The sequence below is a fragment of the Pempheris klunzingeri genome, chromosome 15 (genome assembly GCF_042242105.1).
Source record: "Pempheris klunzingeri isolate RE-2024b chromosome 15, fPemKlu1.hap1, whole genome shotgun sequence".
Classification (NCBI taxonomy): domain Eukaryota; kingdom Metazoa; phylum Chordata; class Actinopteri; order Acropomatiformes; family Pempheridae; genus Pempheris; species Pempheris klunzingeri.
In genome coordinates, this window is record NC_092026.1 from 4,034,020 (window position 1) to 4,046,972 (window position 12,953).

The 12,953-nt window shown below is 41.0% G+C and overlaps 2 protein-coding genes across 2 annotated transcripts; both read left to right on the forward strand.

The window, feature by feature from the left end:
• Positions 1-86: 86 nt before the first annotated feature.
• LOC139214351 (regulator of G-protein signaling 21-like) lies at positions 87-1,084 on the forward strand. Its single transcript, XM_070845184.1, has 4 exons — positions 87-119; positions 315-399; positions 483-649; positions 908-1,084. The coding sequence occupies exons 1-4, from the start codon at positions 87-89 to the stop codon at positions 1,082-1,084; spliced, it is 462 nt and encodes a 153-aa protein (XP_070701285.1).
• A 5,132-nt stretch (positions 1,085-6,216) lies between these two features.
• LOC139214522 (regulator of G-protein signaling 13-like) lies at positions 6,217-8,032 on the forward strand. Its single transcript, XM_070845396.1, has 5 exons — positions 6,217-6,401; positions 6,524-6,583; positions 6,677-6,738; positions 6,834-7,000; positions 7,128-8,032. The coding sequence occupies exons 1-5, from the start codon at positions 6,319-6,321 to the stop codon at positions 7,311-7,313; spliced, it is 558 nt and encodes a 185-aa protein (XP_070701497.1). The 5' UTR covers positions 6,217-6,318; the 3' UTR covers positions 7,314-8,032.
• Positions 8,033-12,953: the final 4,921 nt, after the last annotated feature.

Consider the following 12,953-nt stretch of genomic DNA (forward strand, 5'->3'; position numbering starts at 1 on the left):
GACAAGGAGATGGCGATAAAGTGAGTTACTGCATATTTGATTATTGGGCCTTTACCATTTTCAGCAGGCAACAGCTTACAGCAGCCATGTGGAAAATACCGAGGAGGTTTTCACTCACTGTAAGTCTCACTTTGCATTGTGCCTTTATTTGTAGTGATTGGAGGTTGCTGTCAGCTGGATGTGATTGAGTCTTAAAACATACCACATACCATGAATGATTCATAATTTGGCCTGCCAGTGTGGTTTGCAGGTGGCATGTGCTGCGGAGTTCACAGATAACTGGGCTAGTGATAGATCTTGATGCTCTTTTCAAGGGTAGATTGTGTTGCTTTCCCAAGGATCCACTGGAGGACATTGAGACTTGGAGTGAGTCTGTGGACAAAGTCCTCAGTTGTAAAGGTGAGAGTCTCTTCTGATTGTCTATATATTCAATTGTATATATATACGCTTCTTACCTGCATGCTGCCATCTGTGTTTCCCAGCCGGACAGATAGCTTTCCGGGAGTTCCTGAAGTCAGAGTATAGTGAGGAGAACATCCTGTTTTGGATCGCCTGTGAGGAGTACAAAAAAATCAAGACGGTGCCAGAGATGATCTCCTCTGCCAACAGGATCTACACAGAGTTTGTCCAAACAGAAGCACCCAAACAGGTAAATGACTGAAAAGGGCTTTTTCGGGGGTTCAAACTGCAAAAATGCACCAAGATGGTAATTTATTGATATAGATAGTGGACCCTCAGTGATATGGTGACTGCTATACATCTGTGTATTAGTTTGTTTTATGGTGGCAAAACTACAGAACTGTACTTTAAGTGCACACAAGTTGTCCCCCCCCCCCAGGACACAACAGTGAATGATGATGAAAAGAGTTGCCGTAAAACGCCTTCGGGCAATGTTGTTTGATTCTAGATCAACATAGACTGTGGTACCAGAGAAAACATAACAAAGAACATCTCCCAGCCAACCCTGACTTCGTTTGATACGGCACAGAAGCTCATCTACAGTCTGATGGCCAGGGATTGCTACCCACGGTTCTTAAAATCTGACATCTATCAGGGACTCCTGAGGAGGACCGATTCAAGGTGACTGTTTTAAAACTGAGAACCTCTGAGACGGAGGCTCGCGAAATCTTCTCTCCAGCTCTTTGATTTCAGTGTGGATAATGGGTTCATGTTCATGTTCAAGTAGCAGGGCTAGCTTTTCCTCAACCTGTGTGATACAGTAGACAGTTACAGCTCAACAGATCTCTTTAATTATGTTAAGGTAAAAAGAGATTGTGCACATAATTCTTCCATGATTATCTATTTTCTCTCCTCCACCCCATGAGGTTTATATTTTAAAAAGTCCCTGTATTGTAAAGTATTATCAACACTTTATCTAATTGATTATGCAAATCAGTCATTCTAATATGCTCTGAGAAATTCAACTTTAACATGCAAATAAATAGTATAATATAAATATGTGAGTGGATTGTTGAACATCAGTCTCGGTTTTGTGTTCTATCAAATGTTTTCTTGTCTATTTATTTTCTCATATTTATTTCATCATTGGAATTGTTGAAAAGCTCAAAAGCAAAAACTAAATCCACTCAGCTGAATGACATTTGGGTGTGGTCTATTTGAATGTGATGCAAATTGCCTTTGTTGATGTCTGTTTATTGCAATATGGTCACTGGTGAAAAAAAAACACCAGATGGCAACAGAGTCCTTCAGGCAACATCGTTCAGCGAACGAGAGGACACAAGTAACCAAGAAGAAAAACGAAAAGGCAACTTTACACTTCCTCTCTCTTTGCTTCGAGTGTTTCTGCAACATCTCATCTGCAGTTAGAATAAATTTGTACATCAAGTACAACGTGAAAAGGAAGAGTGTGAATCAACTCTGTCTGGGGTTAATGTTGCCTGAAATACCAGACACACGGGGGGCAGGCGGGGGCGCAACTTTCTGTGGCTGTGCAGTAGGTTTCATGTTGCCAAACGGGTTCACTCATCGTGAACAAGAGAGAAGAGGAGAGGAGAGGATTCAAATCACAATTTTGAATCTGTTGTGATGTAGAAATCATCTCTAACGAAGCTCGTTGTCCTTTAAATTATGTAAATCTCCCTTCAATATGGAAGATGAATGGAGGCTTTGTTGTGCAGAGTTATTAACTATTGTATCAGTTAGTTTTTTTAGTGTAATTTTGAGTAAGGATGTGATGAATTTTACATATATATATATTATATATATCATATTTCACATATAATCGTGTATGGAAAAAGTATGCAAATTCAAAAGAGCACGACAAAACAGGGTTCCCGAGCAGCCAACATGTAGACATGATGTTCAGATCCACAAAGGAGCGTAAACTGAGGATTTAAAGAGAATTGCAGGATTCAAATTAAACAAGCACTAAACATAAAATGCTTCAGTCACATTGTTCCCTTTTATATGTGTGACCTTAATGTACTGGTTGTCTGAAGTGTTTTTTGTGTTTGGAAAGTGGAAGTAGCACAGCAGGGTTTCTCCATGTGACTGCACGGTGGTAGACAAACATCTTGTTCTGTTTGTGTTGGTGACATTGAATGTACGGGGGATTTATTTTAGGAGATGCAGTTCATCACTCTGTGTTGTGCAGACAGCTCACCACAACTTCCTCTAGTTCAGATGACTCTGGTTGCACTAACTTCTCTCAGTGGCAGAAGGGTTAGGTTTGTTCAGTACTGATCTGCACTGGTAGTTATGACGCAAAGCAGCCTGTAGGCCAGCATAACTGCAGTAGATACTGTCGGCAGGAAGGAAAGAACGCATGAGCATGAAAGAGACCCAGCAAAGTCATAATTTTCAGTGTGACAACAGTTGATGGAGGAAACTCACGGATGGGTGTTGCCACCGATAAAGAAAATGAGATAACAGTTCACAGTCACCACAGTGCGCCGTCGGTAGCTGTACTCAGAACATTTCCTGTCAACATGAACATAGACAATATGATAAAACAGAAGGAACTGTACTTGTCTCTATGTGCACTGCCATGGTCACGACATAAATCAGCTTGTAGAGTCTGTGCATTGCTGTGAATATCATGTTTGCATCTGGTGAAATCAAAATTAGAGAACAGAGTGAGAGAAAAATGAAAGCAAAACAGTGCAACATGTCAGTCGATCACATAAACTAGGATAAAAGGTCAAACTAAAGGCAACAGCACAGAAAGTAAAAGTATCTAAATCCTGAAGAAGTCCCCCTCCACTCCACTCAAAAGTGTTTTCTGCTTTTTGTACTTCTTTTAGATGTTTCCCACTTCACTGTGCAGAATGATGTACTTGCAGAGTTTGACACTCAAAGGCAGTTTTTAAACTTGTCTGATGAAGGAGGAAAGTTCCTCCGTGCTCAACAGGGACGCTGGAAGTCGATCAGAGTGAGAGAATCTAAGTCTATTCAACGACGTCAGAATATTCATTTTGCATTCATTTGAATGGCCAGGATGAATTATGTCTAATACTTATCAACATCAATTGACAACACACTTTCAGAGCGTTCCATAAGCAGGTAGAAAACATAGACAGCTACACAGTGTCTGTAAAAGCACCAGGAACACTGAACTAGTGCAGGAAGGAGAGGAAGAGGGAGCGAGACAGAGAGATTTGACCCATTATCGGCTCCCCGGTAGGTAATAACTATTGGATGGAATGAAATTTGGATGATATTTCACTTACAGAAGTAGTCTGATGGCTGAAGATCCTGATGGCTAAAGCTCCATCACCTTCACTCCTCCATCAGACAAGCAGCGACTGAAGATGTGATGGGACAAACCAACAGCTGTTCAGCTGGCAGCCAGACTTCTACAGTAAAAGCTTTAAATTGATCCTGAGATTTGAAGGTATTTCCCGAAATGATTCAAGAGTAACCCGGAGCCAATTTTTAGTGCAGCTGAAAAACCTTAACAAGTGCCTTTCCAACCAGCTGAGGAAGAGAATTACAGCAAATGACATGAGACAAGAGGTTTGAAAGCTCTCAGGTCTTTTGCAGCGATGAACACTCACATTTTGAACAAGCTGAGAGAAGCAGGTTATAACACAACACTTTGTCATGACCGGGAACAAAGTTTTGACTGATAATATGGGAGTTTTAGCTCCCTGCATCGTGTATAATGGATGGAAGCTGTGTCCACTGCTGTGTGTTTCTTAAAATACCAATGGAGGGAGTGAGTGTTGGAATTTCAGCACATATTCTACAACTTAAATCAAGTATTATCCATATTAAAGGAGAAATGACATTGTAAAGTAATTGATAAGCCTTGATAAGGTCAAGTCTGACATTCATAAACCTAAGAAAACAAAAGATTGATCAGGTTCCCTCTCTAGAGGTCCAGAAGAATTTCCAGGTGACAGGTGGAAGTTTTTGTTTTGTCACAACTTCCTGTCAGCATAGAAGCAGGAAGTAAGTAAGCATGGCCACACAAAGACACTTGCTGTGTGCTGAGACGGAGCTTCTGTGACACAACAATGTGATTTTACTCAGTGATGCTCTGGGTCCTTAAACCTCTCCAGTAAAAAGACACCATCTTATTTAACCTATGGGACTTTGAAAGGGTCTTAAACTTTATGTGTCTACAGGCTTCAGTTCCGTCTAAAATGGAAACACAGGGGCGGATTAATAGTCCGACACACAACCACATATCCCTGGTTAGGTTTCGGCGGGGGGCGACCCTAGTTTCATGTCACCCTCCTCTCTGTTTCCCATGTATTTCCTGTCTGCCTCCACTGTCAAAGATCAAATAATGGCAAGAAGCTATCAAATGGAAACCAAGACATCACTGAAGTCAGTCATTAGCAGAACAAGACTGCACAGAGTGGGACTGAATGTCTGAGGCTGGGTTTCTGTGGGAGGCTGAACAGGATACAAGAGGCAGAAATCTAACCTCCTAAAACTTGCGTGTTAGTGGTCGTCAAGAGTGAGGCCCACAGAGACAGACACAGACAGGTTAAAGCGATGAGTTGTGCTTAGAAACCCTTATTATGTCCACACAGGTTCAGTAATGGGAGCTGAGATACTTATACAGCATACTGAGTTTAATTGATTGCAGGATAATGTGAGCAACTCTTCAAATTGCCACGACAGCTGCCAACTGTAGCCACAAATGAAATGAACAGGGTTATGTGAAACACTAAAACACAGTGTAACAGCACTGACTCGGTAATGTTAAGGGATTTAATCTAAGGAATAGTTTGACATTTTGACAAAAGTGCGTATTCACCAAGCTAATGTTAGCTGGTTAACTGATCAATCCGTTTTTTTAGTTTGGAAAATAGGCATATTGACTTTCTTGTTGAAAGTTAGATGAGAAGACATGCTGGCAGATGGATTTTGTTCCCTTTGGATGGTGGATGTATTATAAAAAGTTGCAACATAAAAATCCCCTGCTACCCCATAGACCACCACTATAAAACTGTAAAAGTGTTGACAGGGCACCACAGGCTGTAAAAAACTTAACCTCTCACCAGAAAAGATGATGATATGATGGGATAAACACTACCATGCATATCCAGTGGACCAGATACTCCACAGGTAGAAACCTGTTTGTATTGAACTGAACAGGCCTTTTTCAGTCTGGTATCCAGTTCTTTTAATTCACCCCTGCTTTGGACAGAGTGAAGACTGCCGCTTCGTAATTGTCCTACAGACAAACAAGTAACGTCTATCTTATCATATAACTGTCAGCAAGAAACCAAACACCTCCCAAATTACAAAATATGTTGAACTGCCCTTTTAGGTTAGTTAACATTTAGCAACCAGAAGTTAGTGGTCACAGCAGGCCGAGTGAGACTGAACAACAACTAGTCACCATGAGTTTTCATTTGCCAGATTAACATAGTCTCACTTTAAATAAAGCATGACATCCTGAAAGGAACAGTGGCTCTTTGACAGCGTGAGTGCTGAAAAAGCCTCAGCATTTTCTTCACAAACATGTTTCCAAAGCCTGAAACAGGGGCATTAATTCTCGAGGCAAACTAGAGACAGAGACTAAAGAATTTCCATATATGCTGCTGAATGTTCCACTGCAGCATTTGCATCCCCAGACTTTAAAACAAACAAATAGCGATGCAGGTACAGTACGGACACACAGTTACAGTTGCAGTCTGCGTGCGTTTGCGTCATCCCCAACTTCCTCTTTTTCTGCGGTTAGTGCAGAATGATACTGTGACGCTGCTCACCAACAAATATAAGTTGACGCTGAGTGGATTCATCAAGCAGACACAGTGACGGTCAGAGATCTCACAGCTCTCTAAGAGCAGCCCAATACACAGTCACACAGCACTGTCAAAGCATCGAAGCATCATTGCCATGCCAAGTCTAGTCACCTCGCCACCAAGGGAGCTGCAGCACAGCAACATGGAAACTGAGACCAAGAAGAGGGGAAAAGCAAGGTAAATATTTCATTATAACTGATGTACTGAGAGAATCGACTCTTTGTGTCATTGCTGGTGAGGCTTTTGTATAAAAAGAAGAGGCCAGTAAATCAATCCTTTGTGTTTGCTTGGTGAACCAGGGGAGGAAACCTGAAGTGTCGACTGCGGCGTGATTCGTCTAAAGCCGTTAACACTGAGGGGTAAGTGAAGCAAACCTCCACTGGAAGCGAAACATCCAAACCGTTGATACACTTGCTGCATGTGAATGACACCGCACCCCGTTTTTTTTTCAGGCTGTGTTTCGAGGAGATGTCCCAGTGGTCACAATCACTGGAGAGACTTCTGTCATCCAAATGTAAGTTAATCAAACACGTCAAGTCACATAGTGAGTACGGTGCTATGTACTGGCTAACACTGGCTAACTGCTGCTTATGTATCTCATCTGTTCAGATGGCATGAAAATATTCCAGGCCTTCCTGAAGTCAGAGTTCAGTGATGAAAACATTGACTTTTGGATGGTGTGTGAGGACTACAAGAAGATCAAGTCTTCCTTCAGGATGTCCTCCAGGGCTAAAAAGATCTTCAAGCGCTACATTGAAGTTAAGGCTGCAAGAGAGGTACGCACAGAGGTTTTGTTTTTTGTTTTTTTTAGTGATGACAAATGTACAGTTCTTTTCATAGCACGTGCTACCTCTGCTGCTACTTTAGTATTCATTGTCTTCATTACGTTTCTTCTGCTTCCAGATCAACATTGATCACAAGACCAGAGACCTGATCAGGAGGAACATTGAGGCGCCCACAACCGTGTGCTTCGACGATGCGCAGAAGATCGTCTACGGGCTAATGGAGAGGGACTCTTACCCGCGGTTCCTCAGGTCTGACATCTATCGGGCTCTACTGGACTCCACGTCAGAATCGGAGAAGTTGTAACTACAACAGATATCAGAGACGTTGTGCTTGTAGAAACTGATGTGTGAAGCTGAGCCCAAAGCCGGATTACCTGAGAGACGCTGTGGTGTGTGTTTTCTTGTCCTGGGACCACAAGTCATGTAAAACTCATTCATGCCTTCCTTCTGAGTTTGAGAAGACATGATTTGTGTTGGCCAAGGCCACATATGACTGTGCCAAAGAGGAGAGCTCATCTCCGTCGTAAAAAAAAAAAGAAAAGAAGTTAAGAGATTGTTCAAAATCGTGAACCTGAAACATGAATCAACAGCGGCTGCTGTGATGGCAGCTGGAAAGTAAAAGACTTCCCAGAGATGTGACATGAGCGCAAAAATGCTGGGGACTTTCTGTGAGAGGCACCAGGAAGTATATGTGGTGCAAACAACACCTTCCATTCAATATGCAAGTGCATGAGCTGGTATCTAAATTTGCACGCTAGCTTGAGTTTATTGTGATCTCACTAAAGCAATAGAAACATAGATGCCTCCCAAATGTGGGTTTTTCATGTGCAGCGTTATCCATTTAGACGTTTTACATGCTGACATCAGTGCTGTCCCACTGAAACAACTGATATATTACGACTGTGATGTTTTGCTATAAGCTATATATTGAAAATGTATTTTTGCACTTTGTGAAAACATTGTGAATATGATTATAAGGGTGGATTTGTTCACAGTTAATAAAAAAAAAAAAACATTTTCAAAGGGATCTGTGTGAAACAAATGATTTTAAACACATTGCCACAGTTACTAAAATCTGTTCTTATCAGAGACAGGCCATCAGGAAACCTTCAGAATCCAAGAAGCAACTTAGTCAGCAGTCTTCATTCATATATTCACTGACAGTTACAGTTCTTACCACCTAGTGGTTCCTATCAGTTTACAAATGTCTACAGTCTTTACTCACTGCAGTACTCTCTTCACATGTCTGAAACTACCGCGTGTGTCGTTGCTATGTTTACACAGTCCAAACTTTATTTAAAGGACATGTTTGACACTTTGGGAAACAAGCTTACCTGTTTTCCCAAAAGGCCAACTTATTCCTTTAACCTTTAACATGTGGTTTCTCCCCCTTTTTCCCCTGAAAGAGTCCTTAGGTTGGCATATTCATTTCATTTTACATTGTCTGACGCTGTCACAGGCACTTTATATTTTCACTCCGCTTCAGTGAAGCTACAGTATACATGTAAGGGCATGTACACTGAGCGTAAAAGTGAAGGAAACCAAACTTTGAGGTCACCGATACATCGCGCCACACAGGATGAGGTTGCAACGCAGGCCAGTGAGGTGTAACGGTTTAATAAGGAGAACCACAGTGAGGGCTATAAGACAGATCATCTCATGCTAACATCTACGCACCATCTGTTCTTACATCAACCTGCATGTGTCATTCATGCTTTTGAAAGTCTTTTGAGCACTTCCTTCCATTCTACGATTCCTTCAGCCTTTGTTCAGTCTTTTAGTCACCAGTATGGCAGTCAAACGTCACCCTCAGAAACTGCTCTACGGCACAGACGTCTAAAAATGAAACTGCATTCATATTTAATCAAAAAAAAAGAGGGGAAAAAACACCAAAAAGGAAGTATATTCATGGGAACCCACCAGGTATCACTCTGTAAAAGGTTACAGAAATTAGGGAGAAGTGTTAAGGCCCAACTGTTCAACCACATCCTCTTTTATTTTGCATTTGTGCGAGGCACAGGCACCCTCTGAAGCAGAGACACGTACCAAAGTAATAATGCCTCTGAAACGCTTTTGTGCTTTTACAGAGTAATAGACAAGAACATGTCAGTATGAAGGCACCACAGTCATTTTGAGATTTTGCCAAAAGTGCTTTCAGCAGGATGAGAACATCCTTTTTATTTCTCACGCAGGTCTTGATCTTTTTTTTTTTTACTCATTTCACTGTCTGTCTGGTAATCATTTCCTTACTTGTGGCTCTCTTCATTAGTAACATGACGATCCTGTGATAGATTAGTCATATGATCATGAGAAGCTCTAAAAAAAACCAACAAAAAACAAGGTCACATCTCAGAGACAGGATGTTCAAGTTTTCATGCAATGAATGACACTATCTACAGATTGCTCGCATAGAGGATATCCACTACAGATATCAGTCAGTCAGAGCCGTAGGTTTAGCTGCCATGTGTGTCATAAGACAGGGGTCATCCTTCAGGAACCTTGCGGGCTAGACACAGGTCACTGGATTACTGTGTGATGTTGCTTAACCAGTTTAACAAAGGACACTTTGTTTCAGAAGCAGAAGAAAAATGCTACAATGAGGATATACCCGCCAGATAAACATCTATTTTAATAAAGCATGAGATTAAAAACATTTCCATTGGTGATATAACCAATTCGATCGCAGAAAGATTAAACCAAAATATTTTTTAGCATTTGAGGACATCAGGTATTATCAAATAGAAGGACAGCTGTGTTCACAAAGGGTTTTTATACAGCAAAATAAAGACATAGACAGATAGACTAAGTCATACTAGTAGACTCCATGATGCTGCACCATAGACTGTAGACAAAGAGGGACAACTTGTCTCCACAGTTTGAAAATGAAGCTGAAATGACCCTCATGACCCACACTGCAGCCAGCCACCAGGGGCATGTTTTGGCTTCACTTCTGTGGAGCTGTCATGTCGGCCATCTTTATATACAATCCATGGGCTGTACCATGGTGAACTGTACTTCATGCTTACAGTGACACTGCTAGCATGTTGATGTTTAACGTGTTCACCGTCTTAGTTTAGCGTGTTAGCATTCCTGTGTTTGCTGATAAAAAAAACCCACTGCTGAAGCTGACATTCATTTCGCAGGCAATTAGTCCTGAATTTTGACCTCCAGTCTCCAGTCCACCCGACCTGCAGCTCTTTGGGCGGTGAGAATAATAAGGCTAATGCTACGGCACGCACAAATGTCTTGACCATGTCAGACAGGTGAGACGCTCACCGATTTAAAAACCAATGAAAGGATGTTGAGATTAATTTTGTGACAGACAGGAACTAATGTGTTGATGAGGATTTTAAGATTGGAGTATAGTGGGCTCTCTGTCTGGTTTTCATCAAAACACGTGCTGTTGCATTTTATAGGAGCTGCATGTTAAAATTCATTTCAGCATGTTAAACCCAGCGATACAGCCGTGAACCAACGAGCCAGCGCGCTGCCCTGATGTGAAGTGCACATAAAAAGTTGTAAAACTTATTTAGACCTTGGCTTAAGCTGCCAGAGCTGTAAAATGTAAAGTTATGATCAAAAACACAACCCAGTGACTACAAAGCTCAGTGCCCCTCATGCAAACCTGGGCTCTATATTTATACCTACAGTATATAGGAGCTATATAAATTCTTAAAATAGTTTTATTTGCTGCAAGATTTTACTGAATTTTCCTGAGAGTCACATAGACTACAAACACTTAAGATGATGATAGTGATGATGATGCTGACCCACTCTGAGTTTTATTCATGTATCAGACAGAAAGAGGTTTGCTGCATATTTTGGTCCCCTGTGGCCTGAATAAGTGTGATTACACAGGTTTTATGTAGGTAATGGTGTCACAGCTGTGTGACTAAATGTTCTGTTTTGCTCCTCGGCTTTGTCTGTGTTAACAGCAACGAGTTTTTACATCAAATGGATGAGATAATCTAACAGGTGCAGTGCTGTTTCACTTCTCTCTCTGATATTCTAAACAAAGGCTTAAATCTTTAAACCAGCAGGAGAAAAGAAGCAGGATTTCCAGTAGATATAGAGAGAAATGATGGTTTCTGCGCATTTTCCGGCATTTTGAGAAAAAAAAATAAAATTTTGACGTAACACTTGATTCAATTACTTCTTCAGATGCATATTTATTGATTTGAAATCATGATAAACATGTGGCCTCATTCAGTTGAACAAATGGAAGGGGAAATAAATCCACAAATATCCAATGTTTTCTTTTCCGTTATTCATTTCTAATAAAATATAATCTAATAAACATGTCATTACTATAAGTGGTAATCATGAGATAAAACCTTTATGAGTCGGTATCTCTTAATTAGGACTTACCATCTCGTAAAGATGAGATATTGTTACATGTTTATGAGGGAAGATACAATGGTGAGGTAATGAATTGGAAGAATAACGGAAAGTCAGGGGAAAGTGATGGAAGAAATAATATGGGTAACCATGGTAACAACTTTCTTTTTTTATTACCGGCTAATTTCTCTCCTCAAACCTCTAAATATCATTCACATCAATCACTCTTTGGTCACAAGCGATGACGGGCCACAAGTATACTGGTATATTAGTAATATTTCAGTATATATTGAACAAACAGGAGAGTTTACTGCTTTGTTCTGACTATTCTAATCAATAATAGTAATAATAAGCCTGTGCATGAGTTCTGTTAATGGTGTTGGAGCAGACACAGGTGCACTCACAGCACAGTGGGGTTAGCTACCGCATCCCGCACCACATAACATGGTGATATTTGTTTTTGTCTCTCCCACAGCTACTTCCTGTTCAACGCAGCTCAGTCTGGTCCTCACTGGTCCTGCAAACCACACGCTAACTCGTGTGCATCAGGGCCGTGTCTCAGTGGCGAGTTCAAATCTCGTCCGTACCGGTTTGTGTTTGGTTTGTGTGGTCTTTGTAATATCTCATTCACAATGACGGTGAGTTCACATTCCATATCCACTTCAGAGCACGCGTTCATTCTCTGGGTCTGTTTTATTTTTAGCCATGAGAGTTTATTAAAAGAATAAAAGTCCTTACACTGTTGTATTTAATTGTACTGGTTAAACAGATGAAGGTCTTTCTGATAAAGAGCTAGTAGAAAGAGGTAGTATAAGTGACGCTTTCAGATCCTCACACAAAGCTGTAACTATCATTACCTAACAGTTAAAGCTGACGTTTTCAGCTGTCTGAGCTTGTGACCTGAACAGTTTTGGCCCGTGGCTGCAGGAATGGAAATGTGTGTCTGTCTGGAAATGTCGGCTTTTCGCACTGAAATGAATCATTTCTGGGAAATTTAAATTTTGTGCAGATGTTTACTGCTGACTTTTCATCCAGTGCCACCAGCAGATTGGCATTACAGAGCCTGTTTGAAATGTTATGACAACTGTTTGAGGGATTGATATGAAGTTTGGTGCAGACACTGTGGCCCCCCCCCCTCACGATGAATTGGATATTTTCTCTCAGGGCATCATCAGGTCAAACAGTTTGTGTAACACTTTGGTTTATCACCAAATACCCTCAGAACCATTGACACTCCCATTAGCCTCAGTATTACTTCATCTTGAGTAATAAATTGGCAAAAGTTAGCAGGGTCACATGCTAAACTAAGGTGGCAAACATGGTAACTATTACCTTCATTGCGAGAAACCAAGCTGACGTTAACATTTAGCCCAAAGCCGAGCTTTGCCAAAATATATATAGAGAGTGGCTCGCTGTCGACTCTTTAATAGTTATAACTCATTACAGTCGCAACTTCTCAAAGGAATCAAAGAAATCACAGTATCTTTGTCTGTTACCCACATAACCATCCTGATCCCCTTCCTTCTCCTTACACCCTTCAAAAACACACACACACACATACACATAAAGTACCTAATAAATAAACACCTGGATTTGGATCCGTCTG

What these genes read in the sequence shown, in the direction of transcription:
- LOC139214351 (XM_070845184.1), top strand. Translation starts at nt 87, where the DNA reads ATGTGGAAAATACCGAGGAGGTTTTCACTCACT. An exon ending in CAAAGTCCTCAGTTGTAAAG is followed by an intron (nt 400 to 482) that starts GTGAGAGTCTCT and finishes TGTGTTTCCCAG; the next exon opens with CCGGACAGATAGCTTTCCGG. An exon ending in AAACAGAAGCACCCAAACAG is followed by an intron (nt 650 to 907) that starts GTAAATGACTGA and finishes GTTTGATTCTAG; the next exon opens with ATCAACATAGACTGTGGTAC.
- LOC139214522 (XM_070845396.1), top strand. Translation starts at nt 6,319, where the DNA reads ATGCCAAGTCTAGTCACCTCGCCACCAAGGGAGCTGCAGCACAGCAAC. An exon ending in GAGACTTCTGTCATCCAAAT is followed by an intron (nt 6,739 to 6,833) that starts GTAAGTTAATCA and finishes TCATCTGTTCAG; the next exon opens with ATGGCATGAAAATATTCCAG. An exon ending in AAGTTAAGGCTGCAAGAGAG is followed by an intron (nt 7,001 to 7,127) that starts GTACGCACAGAG and finishes TTCTGCTTCCAG; the next exon opens with ATCAACATTGATCACAAGAC.